This window comes from Ictidomys tridecemlineatus, chromosome 3, assembly GCF_052094955.1.
Source record: "Ictidomys tridecemlineatus isolate mIctTri1 chromosome 3, mIctTri1.hap1, whole genome shotgun sequence".
Taxonomy (NCBI): Eukaryota; Metazoa; Chordata; class Mammalia; order Rodentia; family Sciuridae; genus Ictidomys; species Ictidomys tridecemlineatus.
The window spans coordinates 153,218,661-153,241,788 of record NC_135479.1 but is presented as its reverse complement, the minus strand read 5'-3'; the positions used below and the strand labels follow the sequence as shown (position 1 = coordinate 153,241,788).

Sequence of the window (23,128 nt, the reverse complement as noted above, 5' to 3'; positions counted from 1 at the left end):
AGGAGTGGAATGTCTCATGAAAATTAAAGGGAGATAAGTAAAGAAACAGGGTGGGTGGGGAAAAATGGGGAATGATACTGGCCAAATTATATTGTTATATTGTGTGCATGTATGAATATGTAACAACAAATTCCACCATTATATGTAAGTATAATGTACCAATAAAAATATGGAAAAAAAGTTTTTTAAAAATGCCTTCTTTATCTCTGGAATAAGTCTGCACTTTGTGATAAAAGTAGAAAATCCAAACAACATGTGATCCGTTGTATAACTTAAAAAGTTTCTCCAAAAGGATTCTTTTCAACTTGGGAAGATGAGTCTGAGCATGAATAAGACCACTGATTTTTAATCATAAAATGAAAATATTTTCTTAACTTCACCTGTGAAATACTAAGTCCGTGTGGGGGAAAGATTTTTTTCCTTTCATTTCCCCAATACACTCTCCAACAAAAACTATCAGAACAGTTAATGTATTCCTAGTAGGTACAAAATTTACTTCTGACAGTCTAGGTCAAATTTTCAGAATATAAAAACTATTCTCCTTTGCAAATTCATAAAGTTGGACATCTATCTATAACACTCTAATAATATTGGTTATGTGTGAATCTTCCAAATTGCTAGCTCTCAATAACTTTATATAGTTTCCTTCCTGCTAGGCTAATGATGTTGATGTTTTTCTCCTTCATTTTCTTAAAATGGTTACAGAACTCAGGGAGTAGAACATAAGCCATTTCCAAAGTTGGTCTAACTTTACTGTTTCAGGCTTGAACAAGCAAGGTTTCATTTTTTAAGAAACATCTAGACAAATCCTTTTTCTTGCCTCAGTTTGCATTCTGTATTTATTACCAATTTCTCTTCTTCTAGTTTTTTCTTCCTCTCTGCCAAGATCTGCCTACGTTCAGCTCGTTGAATTGCTCTTTCTTCCATGGCTAAAAAATAGTAACAGAATTCCAATATAAAAATATGAGAAACACTGAAAAAGAAATACCTCCATTTAAATGTAATATTTAAGGTTAATTTTAAGATTTTTCTTGTAAATTAAATGTTCACATTCTCAGAGAAAAATTAGATATAAGGACTTACACATGCTGTATAAGTTGAAGGCCTACAACCTAATCCTCAGCAATGATGACTAATTTGTAGGTAATTATGTTTTTATTCACATTTTTATTTGAATAACTCTTTGTGAGCCAAGCATAGCAGGGCATGCTTGTAATCCCAGTGACTCCAAAGGCGGAGACAGGAGGATCACAAATCTGAGGCCAGTCTCAGAAACTTATAAAGGCCCTAAGTAACTTGGTGAGGTCCTGTCTCAAAATAAAATGTAAAAAAAGGGCTAGGGATGTACTCAGTGGTTAAGTGCCCCTGGGTTCAATCCCTAGTACCAAAATCAAAACAAAAATAACAACAACAACAACACAAAAAACAAATACAAAACAAAAAACCAAAATAAAACAAAACAAAAAAGAAAAACTCTTTACTGGTTTAGGACTGGGGATTTAACTCAGTGGTAAAGTGCTTGCCTAGCATGCACAATTTCCTGAGTTCATTTCCCAATACTGGAAAATAACAATGATAATAACAATAACAACTCTTCACTGGTTTAAATAAGATCATGTGCCTGATTGATAGACATTTAGTATATGAAATGCAGAAGCCAGAATTTTAATTTAGTTATAACTTGATAAACAAAGAAAAATACAACTACATCTAACAAATACTTTGAGAATAGAAGCATTCCGTAAATCCCATTTTAAGTGAACCTGCTAATTTTTCTTAAGTCACTGTATATACATCTGTATATGCAGGAACAACAAACAAATTGTAAAGTTTGGGGCCATGATGAATACATTTTAAGTCTAGTCTTAAGACCTGGATATCCAGATGGGCAGGAAATGGAACTGTACCAAGCATTTGGAGAACTGGCATCCAAACGAATTTGAGTGTCAGACTCCTGTTCTTGACAGTCTATTAAGTATCGATCCAAAAGAAACAAATGTGCAAGATGGTCTGATAATATGACTCTGTAATCATGCAGGGCTTTCATAGAAAGGAGGGGTGTGGGTAGGAGGAAGTATCAAGTTCTGCTCACCTAAACCATCTCGGAGTTGCTTTGGGCCATGTTACAGAGAAGATTTAAGACCAAGTTTTAAGAATTAATAAACAAAAACTCACCAAGCTATTTCTTACAGATATTAAGTGTCTGTTTTGCTACAAAAGAAATAGTGGTGATGCCACAGATAGCAGGAGTGAGATTGTCCTTAAGAAGACAGAAATAGACTAAAGGATTAAAGTGAGAGAGCTCTGAGAAGTAGAGTTTCTGGTAATATGCCCTTTCCTCATCTTTTCTAGATGGAGTCATTAAAGTCTGCTTGAAAAGTAGACTGGGATTCTAAAATAGCTAATGCCTTGATCAAATAATAATTTTAAAAAACTTATTGCACTGAACTGGCATTTCTGATCAGGCTTAGTGGTGGGCAAAGATAGCATAAACTGTTGCCCTGGCAGATAGTTGATGCAAAGACTGCCTATTTCCAATTAATAGGAATTGAGAACAGTATTTCAGATGTCACCCCTTCTTGTTAGGGTAGCAAGTTTGCCAGAGGTAAAAAGTCAAAAGTCACAATATAATTGTCATCCGTACAAGATGTGACAGCATATAACATACTCACTGTATAAACATACACAGTGTGTGACTAAGTATATAATAAAAGCAATTAGCAAATTTACTAGGTGGATTCTGAGGAATGCTCCTGTTCTTACTGTCCTATGTAGTTTTTAAATAAGAGTTTCTATGTGCTTAAAAGATATTATCAAATGAAAATATCTGGTTTATAGCTTTCATTACTAAAACACTACTATCCTCATCACAAAATGACATAATGACTTGGATTGCTTTAAACTGACCAGAATTTTAGCATTCATGAATTACAGTGACAGATGATCTTTACAAATAATTAGCCTTAGTAGTCACTCAGAGTTTTCTCATTTGTGTAATTTTCCCATTCTTTTATCACAGCCTGGATCTGAAATTACAGAATAATCACATACCTTTCAACATTGTGTGTGTGTGTGTGTGTTTGTGTGTGTGTGTGTGTGTGTGTGTGAGCCAGGAAAGCCAAAAAGGATTCCAAAACGGGCAGGAAAAAAGTAGTGAAGCTCCCTGATACATTCCATTCCTCTCCTGTCTACCCTTCTTAGATTCTGACCAAGTTCTGCCAAATTTCAAAACCTGAGCTGCTATACTTCAGACCCAGGCATATTATACCCTAGGAGAGAAGATGAACAACTTGCCTTTCAGTATGGGATGGGGTGCCTTCAGCTGCTTTGGATTCCTTTTGGGTCCAGAAAGAGAATTTTGGGAGTCACTTCTGCCTTCAGTCCTACGGGAAATAACAGATGAACTGGGAGGAAAAAAAAAGAAAGAAAATACAATGGAGAAAGATTTCAGACCAACATTCAGCTTCCTTTAATACATTTTCACCTGAGGAGTTCAAAGCATTTTACAAATTTTAATTAATCCTTCCTCTCTGAGATAACTGTGTTATTATTATACCCAGCCTACACACTGGTGTATTAAGGTACAGAAAGACTGCATGGCTAACCTGAACCTACAGTGAGAGTCAGGCATTCTGACACCCATTCTAGTGCTTCAAGTCAAGGGTTTCATCTCTTCTTACCATTTATTGCATGGTAAGTCTCAAGCACATGTGAAAATATCTTAGAAGACTTTGAGAAATTTGGACTCTTACTCCAGACTTGAAGATATTTAGTTCTATCCTAAGCAACTAAAAATTTAATCTAAGTAATTAGCGAGCCCAGGGGATGTGCCATGTGTACCTAATGTTGCTCAAGCTGGCTTTTTAGCCTTAAATATAATCAGAAACTTAGAAATCTAGTTAGAGAAAGTTAAGCATTTTTCTCTTTCATTGGATAGTTGGAGAGCTCCTCAGACAAAGGCAGCCATGACCCAAATGCTAACTGTAAAATTGGAACCTTATAGGCAACCACTTGCCTGAAATATCTGTTTATAACTGTCATGTATGAGTCACAACATGTGAAGATTCTTTGCTTTGAGAGTGCACAATGAAAGAAAAGATCAGGGAGTTTAGAAAAAGTGCAAAACAGTTTAGGAACATCTCTATCTCAAAGTGAAGAGTGTTTGATACAACAGACATACTTCAGAAGCATCTGGCAGGTTCCTTTTGGTTCCTCTGCCCCTAGGGATTTTAACAGGAGGTGATTGTGTGCATCTGTGACTACAGCAGCATGCTTAGCTGCCCACTGAGCCTCTGCCAGCCGCTGTTTTTCCTTCAAATCGAGAATGGTTTTCTGCTGTTCCTGAAGTTTCTTCTTTTGCTTCTCAATCAGCTGTTGCTGGAAGACATGGCGGTTGCAGAAATGCTTCACACAAGCTGGTTCTGCTTTGTGGCTGGTGGTTCTGAGCTTGTCCTCACTGCTTGGCTGTTCAGAGAGCTCAGCATCCAAGGACTTGGGCTTACTGTCAGGTATGTTCTGAGAGACATTCTGAAGGGGACACTGCAAGTTACTCATTGTTGTCTTTCCTGGGGGAGGAATGAGCATACAGCCATTGCTCTCTAAGGATGAGTTTTCTGATAAAGAGGGAACAGCAGTCACCTAAGAGAGAAAGAACATGTTAGAGCTCAACTATTTAAAGAACTCTGTCCATCAGCACTGTTTTGTTTAAGGCACAATGGTCTCACACCCCAGGCAGAACTGCCCTATGCTCTTGGTCTGGTTATCTCAAAGGCCACCAGCCTTGGCTCTGTGAGCCTGTTAGAATGTGCAAAGTTGCTCACCATGAAGAGTGGGTGGAGAAGTGGCTATAGCTGTAAGAACCACTACAAGGGGCCAAGACTCTGGCAACAGGAAAAAAATGTTCTCTTATTAATTAATTTGGTTAATTCACTTGTAAATTAGGCAATTACTTCAGATAAATATATGGGAATTTTATGTAAGAATTGACTTTAAATTTTGCAGAAATTTGAAAATTTTGTAGATATATTCTTTCTTAAGAATGTTTAAAAACTAAAGAATATAAATTAATACTAGCTCTATTCTTTTGATGCCTCTCTTGCCACTGGTAAATTAATCATTTGCCTCAGTGCAATATATTTATTTGCTGCAGCATCAGGCCTAGCTGAAAGCCTAGTCTCCAGCTATTTGTGAGAAGTATTTGGAAGCCCAGGATTACCAGGCAAATATCTGTATAGCATAAGAGTAATATTACTTAACTACTTTGTATTAGCATGACTTAATCGGTTTCAAAGCTTTATCATGTAAATTTCATTTTTTAAAATATTTATATTTTTTAGTTTTAGGTGGATACAATATCTTTCTTTCTTTCTTTTTTTTTTTTTTTTTTATGTGGTGTTGAGGATCGAACCCAGTGCCTCATGCATGCCAGGCAGGCACGCTACCACTTGAGCCACATCCCCAGCCCATGTAAATTTCATTTAATAGACTGAGCTATCACATGCAATTACAAGTTCTATACAGAAGGGAAGAAAACAAACATTCATAATCAGCAAAACTTATCCAGGCCAAAATAATGTCGAGTTAAAATGTCTCTTTTGAATGGTTTGAGTCCATGATCTATGGTCTGATCTGCTATTGATTATGCCATCTTCGGTGGCATAAAGAGAAAAATACTATGAACTATCTAATATCAGAAGCTTTTAAGTCTAACAGGGTGCCATCTCAGGTACTCAAAACTATTTTTCATGATGATGGAAAAGTGTTCCATAGGCTTAATTCAAGTGAAAATTTTAATATATGGAAACTCTGACATGTTAAAAGACTTTTAAAAATAACCTTTTATTTCAGAAATGTCAGTGGACATTTACTCATGAGAATACGTGCTTATGTAATATAGCATCAAGCAGGGTATATGTTTTAAGGTCTTTTAAACTTTGTGGTAATGACATGTTATTAACCCAGCAAGACTAAAAGCCTTGAGTAGAGCAACAAGATTTCTTTTAGATCATGGTAACTTTTTAGGTTAAAAAATGAGTGAATGGAAGAAAAGCTTAATGGTACACATTGTACTAATAGTTTTGAACGATTTTGAGGTGGAAGATGTGTGTTCTTGGTATATGAATACCTTGTCTGTATAATTAATGAATATCTAACTACAGAGTTTATGTTTTCATTTGTTTGTTTTACTCTAAACTCTGGAAAAGACTTAATTTTGTAACCGGCAGAATCTATTACAGCCTTCAATTTTCATTTGTTCTATTTTTATAATGTCATCCCTTCTTGAAAAAATCTTATTCTTGATTTTAGAGGTTTGGAAGCATTTTTCAGTATGCTCAGCCATTTTCATTTTTTTTTTCTATTGCTAAAGTGTGTGCTTTGTGTTCTATACAGGTAAAAAATATTTTCTGGGCCTGGGGTTGTGGCTCAGTGGTAGGGTGCTTGCTTGACTACTATGTGTAAGGTCCTGGGTTTGATTCTCAGCACCACATTAAAAAAAAATAAATAAAGATCTAGTGTCTATCTACAGGTTAAAAAAAGAATTCTGCTGACTTTTTTTTTTTTCAATTAAAGATAAGGGCAGTGGAACTTTGTAAGGAAAAGGTTCCATACATCTACTTCTTAAGTACAAGTCTCTCTTGGATCTCAATGGAGATAGTGTTATCTAATTGACATAAAGGTAGATAAATTGACTAGGGGAAGGGACCAAAATGTTATATAAGTCCCAATAAGTATCCTCAGGATCCCCCTTCACTGAGAGACTAACTAAGCTTAAATTAAAAGCAGCCTACTTTGCTAGCAGTAATCAGGGTCAAAATAAGGCTGGGGACCTCAGTGCCCAATTTAATTTCACATGTCTGTGAGTTAAGTACTTAACAGCATTATGAGGAGGGAGGAGGTGACCAGGTAGAGGACCTTCTCCAAAGAGCTCTCTAAACCAGAGAAATGAGAAAAGAAAAAACTGACATAAATGACTTTATAAAAAATTAACAACTGGACACTGTACCAAACACCATAACTAAACCAGAAGACAAATGGAAAAAATGTTTGCAACCTATGTAATAAAAAAGCATCCATAGCCTTAAAAATATAAAGAGCTTCTATAACTAAAAAAATGTACTCAAATAGAAAAATAGACAAGTTACTTTATATCTATATCTTTCTATATTCATATATATCTATATATCCAACATAAAGATGTTTTAACCTCACTAGACATCAAAGAAATGCAAATGATGAAACAATAATAAGATGAAAAGAGAACATGCACTCTAAATTTAATTATTTATACTAAGTAAAGCATCATGGGTATATGCAAAGATTTAGCTACTAGGATGTTCACTGAAGCACAATTTAAAATAGTAGCAAACAGGAAACAACTTAAATTCCAGCAACAGATGAGTTAAACAGATACTAGTTTATGGTCCATTACAGAATGTCATTAGTTATCACAAAACAATGGCATGGAATAATAGTCCTTATCCAGTGGTACATATCAAATTTACCTGTAGAACCTTAAAAAAACCACAGGTGTCCCACATCCAGAAGTTCTGATTTGTAGGTCTCATTTTGAAGTATATTTTCAGTTAGAACTGTTTGTTGCTAATGTAATAGCATAAGAAATTCTCGTGTTATATTTTAAAAATGCAAAAATAATTTTTTAGAAAAAATAATTACATTTGTAAATAAAAGAAAAGACCATAAGTTCCTTTTCCTGAATTATGGCAGAGATTTCCTCAATGACCTGACAGAAGGAAATTTAAAAGCTAAATAAAATATTATCGAAGACAATTTGCATATACTTGAGTAGAAAGTCTAGATGGCTATACTTCCATGTTATTAGTTACCTCCAAATTATGGAATTTTAAATTACTTTTGTTTTTTCTCTGTGATTTTCTTCTACCAAATTACTATAATTGGCACATATATACTTTATTATATGTACTTTTATAATAATTAGAAAAATAAAAATATTTAAATTCCTCTTATAAGTCACAAGTTCATTTAGAAAGGAAATATATGAAGATCAAAGAAGAAAATAAGAGGAATAGACAAGCTGTAAATAGTGCTTGATCTGTTTCTTCCTAAAGCAGTCTTTCACTTAGTTGTTATAAATTCCCTCTCTATAATATGTACTTACCAACTTTCAACTACTCTAAAGTTGTAATGTGTTTATAGAAAGACGATCTACTTCAAGAAAATAAACACTGCCTGGAAGGTAAGCTTTGTGCACTGTAGCTGCCCTAACCATTGGATGGCTTAAGACAAGGCCAATTGACAGGGCTGATGTACCTCAGGCTGTAAAAGTGCAAAGCTCAAATCCAAGTGTTTAATGAGCAGAAGACCAATCAAAGAAAAAACAATGTACCTCCATGTTTCTTACTAGTGAGTCCACTGTGGCTGTTGCCTCCTCAGGTACACTGATGCCTGATGACCACCCACTTGTACTGAGTTTCCCTAGAGATGCTGCCTTCAGCAGCTCATCCATTTTCTTCCTAGTTTCCTCCTTTGCTCGAGCCAGCTCTCTCTTTAGGACCTCTGCATTACACCAATGATGCCATTCTGCAAAGCAGTGTTGAAGAACTTGTTTCCGGTTATACTCAGTGGCCAGTTGTTGTTTTCTAAGCAACAAAGCACTTTCATTAAAATAAAGAAGACATTTATACTTCATTAGTTGATAAAATAAATAAAACACAAGTCCAAGGGAGTCCCAGAAATGCTCTAGCCTATCCTTTTAGATTAAGCTAAATGAAATGGCTTTAACATTCCCCAGTGCACAGGGTCTCCACATGGAAGGCATAAGCACCTCAAGACAGTACCTTCAAGAAAAAAGATGAATATTCTGTTCTATCATGTCACAAAAGAATATTAATTTTTTTACATTTAAGTGTGTATTTTCTTCATTTCGATATAGATTTTTTAGATAATTATAATTACTTTAATTTCACATGCTTTTACCATCTATATATTCTAGTATTTTGATAGCTATAATAAAGTTTAAGTGACAATGATTTAAAAAATAATGACATATATTATTTGCTTTTATTCTGAAGGAATACAAAATTAATAGAAAAAGTTAAGTCCCAACCTAGACGCAGAATTAATCAATTTTATGAACTGTAAACTTTAAAAAATAGAACTTTAATAGTGATGAACCTTTGCATCTCTACCATCCTCAATGTCTATGTGTTAATATTCCTAATTCCTATTTCTTAGAGGAGTTACAATACTAGACTATACAATGTACTAGGCTCATATTTTAATAAATTTTATTTTGTTTAAAAAAAAGAATATTAAATTTTTTATAGCCATAAAATAGTTCTGACCATAAAATAGAGGAAGGAGCAAAAAGAATAGGTATGTAAATAACTTTTAAAAAAAGGAATGCATGAGGGAGAAAGATTCAACTGGGAAGCTAAGGAAGGCAGGCTTGGGAGAAAGGAAAAGGAATAAATTGTCAATAATTATAAAACTTATAAAAGTAAAATAAAACTATGAGAGTGGATATTATAAATGAAAGACTTGGTAGGAGAATGATCTTTAAAGGAAAGGATTCATTTAAAACCCTTGAACTGAATGAATGACAACATTGTGAACATGCTTGCTGATATTACATACATCCATGAAAGGTAATGGCCAGGCACTTGCTCTCATGAAACTCATTATCTAGCTCTTCCTGAGGAAGAGCTTCTTTCATTCCCCAAAACTTCATAAATGTCAGAAGAAATGAGTGGAATCTTTATCAGAAGACACTTTGGTGATAGCCAGTCAAGAATTCAAGTGGAGGTCTCTGATGTCTACTTACAGGTGGATGGTTATTCCTGGAGAAGTGAGCTTGGAACCTATTATGTGGCATTAGGGATCAATCTGAGGGTTTAAAATCTAATATTTAGATGCATACTTGATTTTATCTTGTAAAGGTGGCTAGCCTAAGTTCTCTCTATAACACTGCACATAAATTTCTGTTACATATATATAATGCTTAATTCTCATGGACTCTTTGGGGTCATATCAAGAACATCATAAAGTTCTAAAATCAATGAGTCAGGAAAACATTTCTTAAGTTCTTAATGCTTGCATGACTTTTAAAACTCTTTTGAATGCCACCTACAGCAAAGAAAAAAAAAGTTATGCTGTACCTCAATATATGAGTTTGTGTGTATATGAAACAAAAATATATATAACTGAAACAAAAAATTCATCAAATAATATTTACCCTTATACCAGAGAAACACTGATATTTCTGTTCTAATCTTGTTTTTATTTCAGTAATTATAAAACTGAAATATAAGCAACTCTGCTGCTTATGGTTTGACTGTACCTTCTAAAATTCATGCTGAAATTTAATCACTACTGTAACCAGTATAAAGAAGTAGGACATTTAAAATGTAATTACACCATATAGGGCTGTACTCTCCCAAATAGATAAATGCCCTTATCACAGAGGGTGGAGAAGGTAGGAGGGCTGGTTAGTTATCTAGAAGGTGGGTTCATGATAAAAAGGATGAGTGCCTCATTTCCTGTCTCTGTGATGTGCATGCTTGTTTGTCCTTCTACCATATTGGGGAAAAGCACAAAAGCCCTGGCAAGATGCAAGTACCATGCATGTTGAAAATCTTGATTTTTTAGCCCCCAGAACCACGAACGTAATAAACTTCTAGTATTTAAAAATTATTCAGTCTGTGGTATTCTGTTGTAGCAACAGAAAACCGGCTAAGACATCTGCTAACAGCATATTTCATTATATGTAATTGATCTTCATGACAGGTACTCAAAAAGTACTTTGTGATTGGTGGGTTTTATAATAAAAGTATATTGTAGGTTATAATAAACATTTGTATATTGGGGCTGGGGATGTGGCTCAAGCGGTAGCGCGCTCGCCTAGCATGCGTGCGGCCCGGGTTCGATCCTCAGCAGCACCACATACCAACAAAGATGTTGTGTCCGCCGAGAACTAAGAAAAAATAAATAAATGTTAAAATTCTCTCTCTCTCTCTCTCTCTCTCTCTCTCTCTCTGTCCCTCTCTCTCACTCACTCTTAAAAAAAAAATAAAATAAACATTTGTATATAATATTTTACTTTAATGAAAATAATGTATCTGAGACAGAATAAAATTAAATTAAAAATTGTAGAAGAAATAAAAACAATAAATTAGATAATAATGCAGGTAAGAACAAAGCTCTAAAAATACCATTGTATAAATAGGGAAACAAACAAAACACCCTATAATATTTTCTTCAAGTGGGTAAAAATCATCAATTTCCACAGGATAGAAGAATGTTGCTCTGATTAATGTGAAATTCAATTTACATCAATCTGCTCAAGAAGGAGGAGTGTGAAATGTACCTGATGTGCTAATTTCTTGTTTTTATAGCATAAACAGCCAAAATCAGCACTGGGGTTTTGACTGTTAGGGAAGACTTATTTGGACACTATTAAATGGCAAAGAGAAGGCCATTTCTGTAACTAAAATGAGACTAAAAATGTTAAAAAAAAAAGAGTAGAAAAAAATGCATGTTTACCATAGAGTTTAGATCCCATTGTATAATGGTTATGTAGGAGATTCGAAAATGCAGTTAAGATGTTTATATTTGTGGGTTCAGATGGATGAACAGAAGCAAAGAAGCTAGAGATCCAGAGACAAAGTGATCCCACTTCTGCTGCCTTGCAGTTCATTTCAGTAGAGTAATGATGTTCCATATAAGCCAGTTTCTATACTTTTTAAAAGATGACACTAAAATCATTAATATTTCTAAAAGTAAAAAAAAAAAAACAAACTTCCTAAAACCTTAGTCATATGCAATTTACTTGTGTAACTTCACCTAAAGAAATGGCTTCAGACATAGTTCCCAGATAATTATAAAATGAAGGACAGAGTTCTCTTATGGAAAACAGACTGTCCCAATATGCTTGCAAGCTAAAATCAGAAAATTTCTAGCGAGAGTATATAAATTGATCATCACAATTATATAACTGCATGCAGAGAAAGGCTGTCTCTGTAGACCTAAGAACATAAAATATAAAAGGTTTAAAAAGGAATGTGTGAACCATGCTACCCAGGATCTACACCTCAAATGATATTTAGTGAGAAGTGCATAATTTAGAACCTAGAAGTCAGAAGAACACTAACCAGATCTGGGACACAGGAAAGCATCTAAAAATTTCTAAACTATAGATTCATCCTCAGAAATGGTGTCAATAAGCCCTGCATTGCTTAACCTAAAAGAACTTTATTTTCAAAATATAATTCAATAAGAAAAGAATCTGAAAATATAATACAAAATTCACATGTAAGGTAAAATGCTGAGGGCAAGACTATCAGATGTTTAAAAAATGTCTTGAATTTTTAAAAAAGAGAATAGAAAATAATAAAAAAAACACATATTAGTAATGTGATTGAGTGCTGAAATCTGGTGTAGAACATAAAAACAGCAGTGACACGAACAGCTGCATTTGGGATGAGCAGGTTTAGCAAGAATAGGAATGAGCAAGCTAATGCATTCAATAATGCACTAGGCAGCCCCCAGGGGAAAAGTGGAAGATAAGGCAATTCTGTTTTAAAGAATTTTTAAAGTAAGTTGGCAGCACAAGTCTGGTCCTCCTGCCTCTCTGATAGATATACCAGGAAGTTTATTAGCTACAGATGCCACATGGCTTCTGGCCACTCACCTGGGTACCCAGGTGAGCAGAGAGGAAAGGACAATTGAACATGATTAACAGAGACACTCCATAAATGATTGCCCCAAAGAAGGCTGAAATTAGGAGTGCTGGAAATGAAGAATGCCTGACAATTGAGGATTACAGTGACAACTGAGGATTACAGTAACAACCAGTAAGGGGCTTGAGGGACAGAGACAGAAAGCATGCTCCAGGCAAGTCCCAGGACACCTGTGCAAGAAAGGGCAAGACCAAAGAGGTTGTGGAGGTTAATACAGAGAAGGGCAGAGATATTTGCAAAGAATTGAGAAACATAGGAAGCAGGCAGAAGGGTTGGCAGAGAATGTTGAAAACAAATCCTGCTTCTTCCTAGTTTTGTCTAGAGCTGGCTGTAAAATCAGAGAGGAAGGGAAAGAGGAGGAATAGAAGATCTGGAACCAATTTGCAAAGCATGCTAATGAAACCGAAAGTACAGTTCAAATTTCAATATTACCATGTCAAAGGTTTGTAAATACTAGAATTTTGTTTCATTACCTAGATAAATTCATCCTTGGGGTTTAGAAATATTTGTTAATGTTGAAATTGTGTTATGATTTTTTATTAAAATTTTATGATACCATTAGTTACAATACCTAAAGAGATAGATAAAAATAAAGTGTCCATAATTCCCACTAGGGAAAGCAAGATGCATTTTTAGAAGAAAAAAATGGATAAACCCTTGGAGTTTAGGTGAGACTCTGAGCACAGTGTCAATAAGAAAAGATGGCTGTTAAATTATGAATAAGAAGAGAGGGATTTTTGTTGTTTTAGAGAGAAAGTGTGAAGAACAGAAAAAAAAAAAAAAAAGCCTGCAAGGTTAAGCCCTGCATAAGGGACAAGGCCAGTGAGAGCAAACCTCAGGGGAGTAACCCAAGTGGGTGCAGGAGATGGAGGATGAGGACTCAGCTAAGATCTGAATAATAGATAAAACAATGATTTCAAGGACACCCAGGGGATGGGCCCCCAAGTCAGTGTGTTTTGTCGATGTGATAAGAATTAAGTTTCTATAATGATGAACTCATTATAATAAATGTTCTCTCCTCTCCCTTGAGCTCACAATTGAGAAAAAATGCTTTAAGGGCTTGGGTTGTGGCTCAGAGGTAGAGCACTCACCTAGCATGCGTGAGGCAATGGGTTTGATCCTCAGGACCACATTAAAATATTGTGTCCACCTATAACTAAAAAAATTAATATTAAAAAAATGCTTGAAAACTCTACCAATGTGCAGAGAGCCGGGGATTTAGAGGAAAGTGGCACGAAGGAAAGTCTGGGTAGAATGGCTCCTTTTTTCTCAAATGTTTCTAGGATGACCTGTCACTTAATAATTTACCAATCTTAGTTTTTATCTGCTATAATCCAAATTTCAGAACAGTTGAAAAAGATGGATGTATCAGGGAATCACAGCCTAGACACTATTTATTTTAACAGTGTGGTGTAGGAAAAAGCATCTGACTCACAATCAAAACAATAGGACTCTAGTCCTGGACTAGTTACTCTTAGCTTTGGATTAACAGAGTCACTTATTCTCTCCAAGCCTTCCTTTTATCAACTGTAAAATGAGAGGCTAGATCAGACAATTCTTGAGGTGCCTTCCTGATCTAGGATATTTTTTGTTCTAAAGCTTTGTAGTAAAAAATTATTATAAGTTAAATATTTTCTAACTCTGGCAGTTATGGAAAAAGATTGGTACCCATTCTGAACATTTAAAAATAGACACCTGAAAATAATTCACAGATATGAGACGCAAAGTTCTGAGAAGATCTTTTTAAAAAAAAATTTGGCACGTCATGCTATTATGAAATCCCCATTTAGTGCTTTTATATTTAAACAGTTTAATTGGAATGGAATCCTAAATTCTCCAGATTTTTCTTCTACAAGTTTCTTCTAGCATGTAAATCTCAGTCTGCTTTTAACTTTGCCATCTCAGTTTCTATTCACTTTATGCCCTCACTCACATTGCTTCCACATTATAACACTTCCAGTTTGCCTACTTTGTCCAACAAATCCTGACATCATTCATTTTAAAGTAAGCAACTTCCCAATTCTTTATATCAAGCACTAAGCCTTGAGATTCTGGAAACAAATTATAGGTGAGATTTCTACATGGATCCCCACCCACCCCTACTCTGAAGATTTCACCCAGAATACTGCAGAAAGGGAAAGTGACTACCTTTTCACTTAAAAAAAATCTTCAAGAATTCACCTTTATTACTAAAGAAGATCTACCTTTTTCTGGTATTTAAAGACATTCAGAAACTGATGGACTTGACAGCTACATACTCAAAGATCTCCATCCAATCCAGGTGGCTATGCTTCATGCCACCACCCAGTTTCCCAAACCCACCCAGAAACATCCTGTTTACCACACAGAACCCAGATCAAATCCCATCTTCTAGACAGAGTTTTTCCTGACACTCTTAAGGAGTTTCCTTGGCCACAGCAGTGTTTCTCTGTGCCACATTCTTAGCAGCAAAAGGGGATGTATTCCTCTGTTTGCAATAGTGCTCAATACCTGTACTGTCTCTAGATCTTGTTTCCTCCATACAACTATGTAGGAATATGTGCCAGTCTTCTCTGTACTTCTCTAGTGCCTGATGTTGTCATGTGGTTGCAAAGCTCCAGGGGGCATCATGCTCTTCTAAGTAACAACACTTCCATATTTCATTCTGAATGAATGTCAGAGTTGCCAGGAGAAAATGGTTACACATAAGAACATGAAGCCCCCAAATAAACATATTTGATATTGATACTAGAATATAAAATTGATGAAGGGGGTGGGGCTATGAGGTATAACTCAGTGGTAGAGCATGTGGAATGTGCTTAGTATGTGTGGGTTCAATACCTAGCACTATCTAACAAACAAACAAAAAACAGAATGCAAAGATGAACTTGGAAATAAGAAGAAAAGGTATTTAATTTATCATGGAATAAAGAAAGCTTCATTTAAGGATAAATTTTGTTTCTTATGCTTGTTATAAGAGAGAACCCATATAAAAGCATCAAAAACCTCTAAATAAGGTGTGGAACAAAAGACAGTAGAGTGGGAGGAATCACTCTTGGCAGGTTGGCCCTCCCAGATGGATGTTCCCTGTGTCCTTAATTAACATTCTATGTGCAGACAGTGATTTCTATCAATGAGGATTATTGGCATATAAATCAAACTCCCTCTTTGAAGCATACGATGGTCCAAAGTGCAATGTGGCGACATTAGCATTAGGGAAAAGTCTAATACTTGCTTCCTTTAAAGAAAGAAAATTAGGTACATTAGTTTTTAATCAGATAATTTTGTTTGCTTGGAATTTTCACTTAAATTTTTCTAGTTGAAATGTAACATAGAAAAACTAATTACCAAATTTTATAAGTAGTTAAGATAATTCTAGTGAGCAGCATTTTTAGAATTTATTTCTAGATTCTTCAGGAGGAAAAGATGCCCTAGTTAAACCCACTAGAAGGATTTTTATGATAAGTAATGGTACCTGTTTTCTTCCCGAAGATCATTTTCAAAGGCTTGAGTCTCCCTCTCCAACTTCTGGGATCTTGTGTAGTCTCTCCAGGCTCTTAGGACCTTCAGTTGGAGTTTCCAGTCAGATAAGGTCCCAGCTTTCCCCAGCTTAATCCTATGATCAAGAATCAGCTTGTGCCAGGCAGAGAAATACCGTTTTTGACACTGCAGTAAAAATATTGGAAAATCACCACTAATGTGTGCTAGTGTTTCTAATATTTAGCACTGAGAGTCCTTTCCTCAGATTTTCCCCTCACACTTTTTCTAATAAATCTAGAAACTTTGATCTTGATGGAAGAGAACAAAGAAAAATTCCTTTACATTTATAGTGATGAGAATTATCCAAGTCATGCAACTGAGGTGTTCTCAGCCTCACAGTTTAAACCAAAATTCCAAATTTTCATTGTGAGGCACCAGTCTCATGGGAAGCTGGAGGCACAAGTCATATCTAAAACATGAACTAAGGCACTTGAGAGCCTTGAGAGACCTGCTTCCAACATGATTTGCACTGCCAGGCTGTCTTGGAGCTTAAAATGTCAACCATTTAATTCATTCCTGTTCCTGGCACCACTGATATCCCTGAGGACAAGATAGCGAAAAGCAACAATTTTAGCTGGGCTACTGATGACCATGTTAGACTTTAGTGAGGAGGTTTAGAGAGACCAACTTAGTTAGATAAGGTCTACCAACCCAAAGGATGTCCTCAGTGTTACTCGTGATCTTAGTCTAAGAAAATCACTGCAACCTAGTCCTTGTCTATCTATTCTATCTTTACTACAAAATTCATGTTCCTTCCTTTCAGCTCTTGGCTTTAATACCAACCATACTATTTCACTATCTATGTTCGTGCTAATTTTTCTGTCTTTCTTTTTAGTCCTCTTTCTGCCTGACTACTTTAGGAGTCATCTCTCTCAGAAAACTCTTCTATTACCAACCCTCTTCCCAAATGTAACTGCCCACCTACTGTGTTCTCAAGGCCATCTATGCTGTCTTCAATCAAAACACTCTTCACATTGTGTCATAATCACCAGTTTACTGATTTCCACTATACTGTGAGCCTCCTGAGAGAAGAAAATAGGTTCCTAAATGGGAATGGCAAATCTGAGTGTGGGGAGACTAAAACAGGAGGTAAACTCTTGGGAAGTGACTTTATTAGAAATACGAGTGATGCATGATACCAGCTTCAAAGACTTCAGCAGGGCCAGCCCATTTACTGCTTCCTTCTTTATAAAAATATATGATATTCTTTATTATACTTTCTCATTGGGAGAAACCATGGATGGTAAGCTTAAAAAAATTGTTCCCTTGTCATTATGTCAAATGAGGGCATATTTTCTAGACCTTCACCTTAGATCTTAGAAAGGAGGGGAGAAAGGAAAGGAGGGAGAGAGGAAGGGAAGAAGGAAAGTAGATTTGCTGAATATGGGATATGTCTTTAATCATAACAAAGAGAAGACAGACAGCTGCCAGGTTGAGGGGATATGCTTTTTTCCACTATTTCTTATCTCACAAAATACAGCATAAAAATGATGTTAGCATGTGACACTGTCAAAAGAAAATAACCTATGTCTATCCAGATAAAAAGATTCCTATTGAGTGACTAGGTAAAATATTGTATGCATAGCTATCTCTAATTTTAACTCTTGGATTATTTCTAATGATGGAGTATTACAAACATAATCCACCTAGACAATAACACTATTAAAAGTGTCTTTGGATTTCTACAGTACTCTTGTCTATAAAGCTTAAGTAATTTCCATGTATTATTTTTTTGCTTTGGAGTTTTCAAACCCAGGGCCTTGTGCATGCTAGGCAAGTAATCTACCATTAAACTATATCCCCAGCCCTTTATCTTTTATACATGTGTAATTTTATTAATTCTTAGATCATGACAAAATGGAAATTGAAAATAATCTTATGATTTACCTCAGCAAGTTAAAACTTCAAGTGGAGAAAGGGTTAATGACTAAATTCACAAGATAAAGAGTTAGTGGTATACCTGAGTTAGCTAGGAAAGAGAGGAATAGAAAGTGGGATATCTGAGACTAAAATTAAAACATTGTATTATACTGATTAATCTATTTGGTAATTAACCAATCTTAAAAATGAAGGGCAAATTCTTTGTGGCTTTTGTAATGAAAGAAAACTCTTTATATAAATTAACATGGTAGAAGGGCACTGGTTAGAAACTTATCTGAACTTAGGAGGGAAAAACTGGAGTTTATAAATTCTTTAGTTAACATATTTCTTTAAAATACCTAGTAGGAGACTTTGAGAGCAAAATCAGTTTTAAAGGTCTATTATTCAGTTTCATGACACAGAAGTTAACAGCAACAAAGTGACAGACTTACAGAGCAACTGTTTTCTTGAAATTGACTTGCTATTGGTTTTTTCCTGCCTGCTCAAAAGCTTTTCAATTTCAAAAATTTAAATTTAAATAAAAAGAAATCAAGTACAAATCAGATAGCTGCTTAGTTATTCTTGATTCACAGCAAACATTATTCAGGTAAACCTGAGTCCCATGAATGTACTTGGGAAAGAAATCCATTCTCAGCCCTTCTGTTTTCATTTCGAAGGAAAAGCAGAATTGGCATACTTTACTGACATGATCTACTTATTCTCTCTATTCCTCCTCCCCCACCTAATTCTGCTGCTTCCAGGTCTGCCACTCTTTTTCAGCTCTACATTCTAGTACTATTGTAGTGTTGTATGTCTTTGCTCTTTGAAACAGAACTATTATTTAACACCGTAAGTGGGTTGAAAGAGGAATGTATTCCTTTTAAACCAAGAGACCTTAAAATTTTAACCAGCTCAGTAATTAGTCTGATTGCTTTCCATTTCTTTCCTACTTTCTTTCTGAATAAGATTAAAAAACATTTCAATACATTTTCAAATATATTATGTATTCATTTCCTAACTTCTACCATCTGTTTATCAGAAGCTCTGGTAACTAAGACTTGAGATAGGTAAAAGTACCAAAAATCACTGTGGGGATGAGCTATTCCTAAGTACATATCTATAATGATTTTTTAAAATACAATACTACAATGCGAAATTTAGAAAGTTTTAAGTAAAATGCGTTCCTTCCCTTAAAATCTTCCACAAGACATCATTTGGTTGTTAAGGATTCTACTCAAGAGAAGAAATGACAGCTCGCCCTGCTAAATTTATTACCTGCACTGGAGTTGCCCTCATTCTGTTGGCAAGAAAAGCTCTTCCCTGAAGTGTAATCACACTGCTGTCACTGCAAATGATTGACGTTAGGTGGAACAGCAATTTGCTATCTAATCTTCATTGTAATTCTAACCCTGTCACTAGAGATGCTTGTTCTGATTAATGAAGTGGATAACTCATCAAAATTCCTCAGCTATTTCCCTTTTGTCAGAAAGCTCAGTGATAATTGCATCAAAATTCTCTGTCATGGAAAAATAAACAATGAATTGTAAAGAGGACAAAAATGTCAACAAGTTTACAATTTATTTTCACTGAATGGAACTAACGGTGGTGCAACTAGTGGTCTAGGGGAGCTGGCCAAGGCTCAAATGCCAGGAAGAAAGCCACACCACTCCTTGCCTCCAAATAACTCCTGTTGCTCCTGTTCTCAAAAGACAGACATTCTACTACTACAAAAGGAAGCACTCCCTAACTTCTCTTCTTCCTTTTGAGGACCACTGTAGCTAGGCAAGAGACCTCACAGATGTTACAAATAGGCTGGGGTTTGGATAGAGAGGGATATTTACCATGGCAAGATAAATTTCCAGTGGGAAGGACCAGTCCTGAATCTGGCAAGAAAAGAAGTACCCTGTGATCAATCCTATTCCTGGTTTCCATAATTTTGCCCCAAAGAATAGAGAAGAAATCATGGCATCACTCCACCCACAACCATATACATTCCTATAGCTAATTACAGTTGAGGAAATAATTGAGTTCCCAGAACAATGTTAAGATTTGGACTGGCTGTTGGGTTCCAAGGAAAAGCCTAGAGACTCAAACTTTAACAATCGCTGCTGTGTGAAACTTCTGTATTTAAATTTTTATCCTTCTTCTTTTAAACTTCTTTTTTAAAAAAAAGCCCTTATTACATAAATTTAACAAACATATCCAAAAGTAGAACAAAAGAATAAATCTTCACTCCGCTTCAAAAATTATCAACATTTTGCCAATCATGTTCCGTCTGTCTCCCACCACCTTTTTTTTTTCCTTGAGTATTTAAAAATAAATCCCAGACATCAGACATTATATCATTTTACTCATAAATGTGTCAATATGTACCAGTAACATAAGGACGTTTTGTAAATTCTTCTTAATTCTGCTAAGAAGTTTCAATCAACAATATTGCTGTATTTATCTAATATTCTGTCTCACTCTAGAAGTAGTACAGTTTCAGGCAGCAATTCCTTAGTCTCACTATATAGTAAATGCTTAACCCATAGATGGCTCTAGCCTCTTTTAAAGAAGAATGACCTTAATACAACCCAAAACCTAACTATTATTAGGATAGGGCTCCTTTCCCCACATAGCCTGGACCAGTTCTCATGACACATTGTCTTTACAGAAGGCCAACCTACAGCTCCCCATTGTCTTCTCTTTCCCTTCAAGAATTTCTTTCCCACCCATCCCTAGAACCTGCCCACCCTTCTCCACCACGGCCACACACAAACTATTCCAAGAACACAGCTTACCTCAAAATATATCAGACAAGTGCTTGGTTCACTCTCAGGGTAGTCTGACAGTAAGACAATGACATGATGTCATTTGTTCCTCACCCACTCAACATCCTTATGAATATTCACCTCAAGTGTCTAGTGTTTAGGGAAAAAGATATTCTACTCTGTAAAACTTTAGAGAACAGACTTCATTTATGCCAAAGGCTCTTTTTTTCAAATTTTAAAAGTAAATTTTAATCAGTGCTTTTTCCAAAAGATAAAAAAATATCTATAACCCACGTTTAAGAATAGAGGGGAAGGGAGGGGAGGGGGGATAGTAGAGGATAGGATAGAGAACAGAATTCATCAGACACTAGAATGGCAATATGTAAATCAATGGAAATGTAATTGATGTAACTGATGTGATTCAGTAATCTGTATACGGGGTAAAAATGGGAGTTCATAACCCTTTTGAATCAAATATGATATATCAAGAAAGATGTAATGTTTTGAACGACCAACAATTAAAAAAAAAAGAAAAAAAAAGAATAGGAACCTCTGGGAGATCTGGGTTCCTCATAGGATGAGGAAAGGCAGACAACAGCAAATAAACAAGCAACCTTCTTGCCCCAACAGATAACTATAAGTGAAAAATTTCTAGAGTTGGCTAAAGTAATATATAATAATGCTTCAAATGCCTCCTGAAATGCATGCCACACATTGTCCTTTTCAATGAACCTGGAGGGGAGAGTTTCATGAATCCCCCTGTTGGCATTTCTTTGTTTTTTCAGTTTATTTGCAGAGGTATTCCCTTTACTTCTCTCCTCAAATATAGATACTGTTGAGAGGATGGTTGCTACGTGTCAGTTCACAAATGGTTTTGCTTCAGTGGTGTGTAGGAAGTTCTGATAAAAGTAACATCTTTGAAAAGGAATCATGCTATATGAATGAGTTACTTAACTACAGTTTTCATCACCCTGTCTGGAAAAAAATGCAAGTTTCTTTTCCATTCATGTCTATGCTTCATTGGTTGAATTTGGGGTGGGCTTTTGGATAGTGCTATGCATTAGTAAACTATCAACAATGATTTCTTTGAGTCATTATCATCTTACTTTCTAATAGAAAAAATCTAGCCAAATCAGCAAATCAAAATCTTCCTCCACCCAGAAAATAAGATTTAGGTCCATGTCACCCTATCTTTCATTATTCTAACTTTCATAAGCAAGAAAGTTTATAGAGTTTCTAATCTTATTTTTTTTTTAAAAAAATGCATTATAGAATAGAGTGAGAATTAAGAAGCCCATTTTCCAAATACTGTAAGAATTTCAAAGTTAATCCCTTGTTGTCTCTGCTAATTAGCAGTGACACGTGGGTTGCTGAATCTCCCTAAGAGATTTCACCACAAGATCAAAGAGAAACTAGGATAGGATGGAAGTAGAACATTTCTACATAAAAACAGAAGTTTCCGATATAACAAAAAGACCTGTCAATGAAATGGGTAGGAGAGATGCATGAAGAGTGCTGCATCTAAACTTGTATTTTGATAAGAAAGCATTCACTGTTTCTGAGACTGTCTCATTAAATAATATGACCCAAATGAGATATAAGATTTCCATTGGGAGAACATAAAATCCAGAGTCAAAGCACAAAGAATTACAGGAATTAAAGGAAACTTGAACCACAGCAACTACTAGAAACACATTCTTTTAAGGTCAGCCTCCAAATACTGTATACAGCTAAGTTTGTTGGGTCTGTACAAGTGAAGCATTTTGAGGGTGCTGATAAGAGTACCCAGTTATCTGGGTGCTCAGTGTAAGTTACCCAGTTCTTATTATGCATCCATTTGTAGATTGCTGATTATCTAGGTTTCATTACCCAAGGGCAGCTTCAGTCTCCTTTAGAACCAGGCTAGGAATCTGGACTGGGATCAACATAGTGATCCCAGAAGGCCTACCTACTCCACTGGCATTTACCAGGACTGTCCAGCCAAGTCTACATAAAAGTGTGAGGTGTCTAGTAAGTAGACTTTCACCACGTCTCAGTTATACCTATATATTAGGGAAGTCTAAATTAAAGGTTCACTACTCATTATAAATGAATAGCATTATCACACTGCAAGACAAGGCAAAGAAAAGAACTAACCTAAGTAACTTTGGAAAATAATATTCTGACTAAATACTATAGGCTAAAAACAAAAATAACTGTACAGATATTATACATTATATGTTAGTACATTTGCTTCCATAGTGGTATATGTTAGTAATTCTGAAACTAGATTTATAGTAT

General features: G+C 35.4%; 1 protein-coding gene across 1 annotated transcript in view; it reads right to left on the bottom strand.

Annotated features, from left to right (window-relative positions):
• The window catches only part of Ccdc191 (coiled-coil domain containing 191), a 74,411-nt gene that overhangs the window by 26,083 nt on the left and 25,200 nt on the right, over positions 1-23,128 (bottom strand). Inside the window, 5 exon segments of the mRNA XM_005327679.5 lie at positions 847-929; positions 3,295-3,404; positions 4,181-4,638; positions 8,366-8,618; positions 16,171-16,361. Of these exon segments, the coding sequence (XP_005327736.3) occupies positions 847-929; positions 3,295-3,404; positions 4,181-4,638; positions 8,366-8,618; positions 16,171-16,361 (1,095 nt within the window).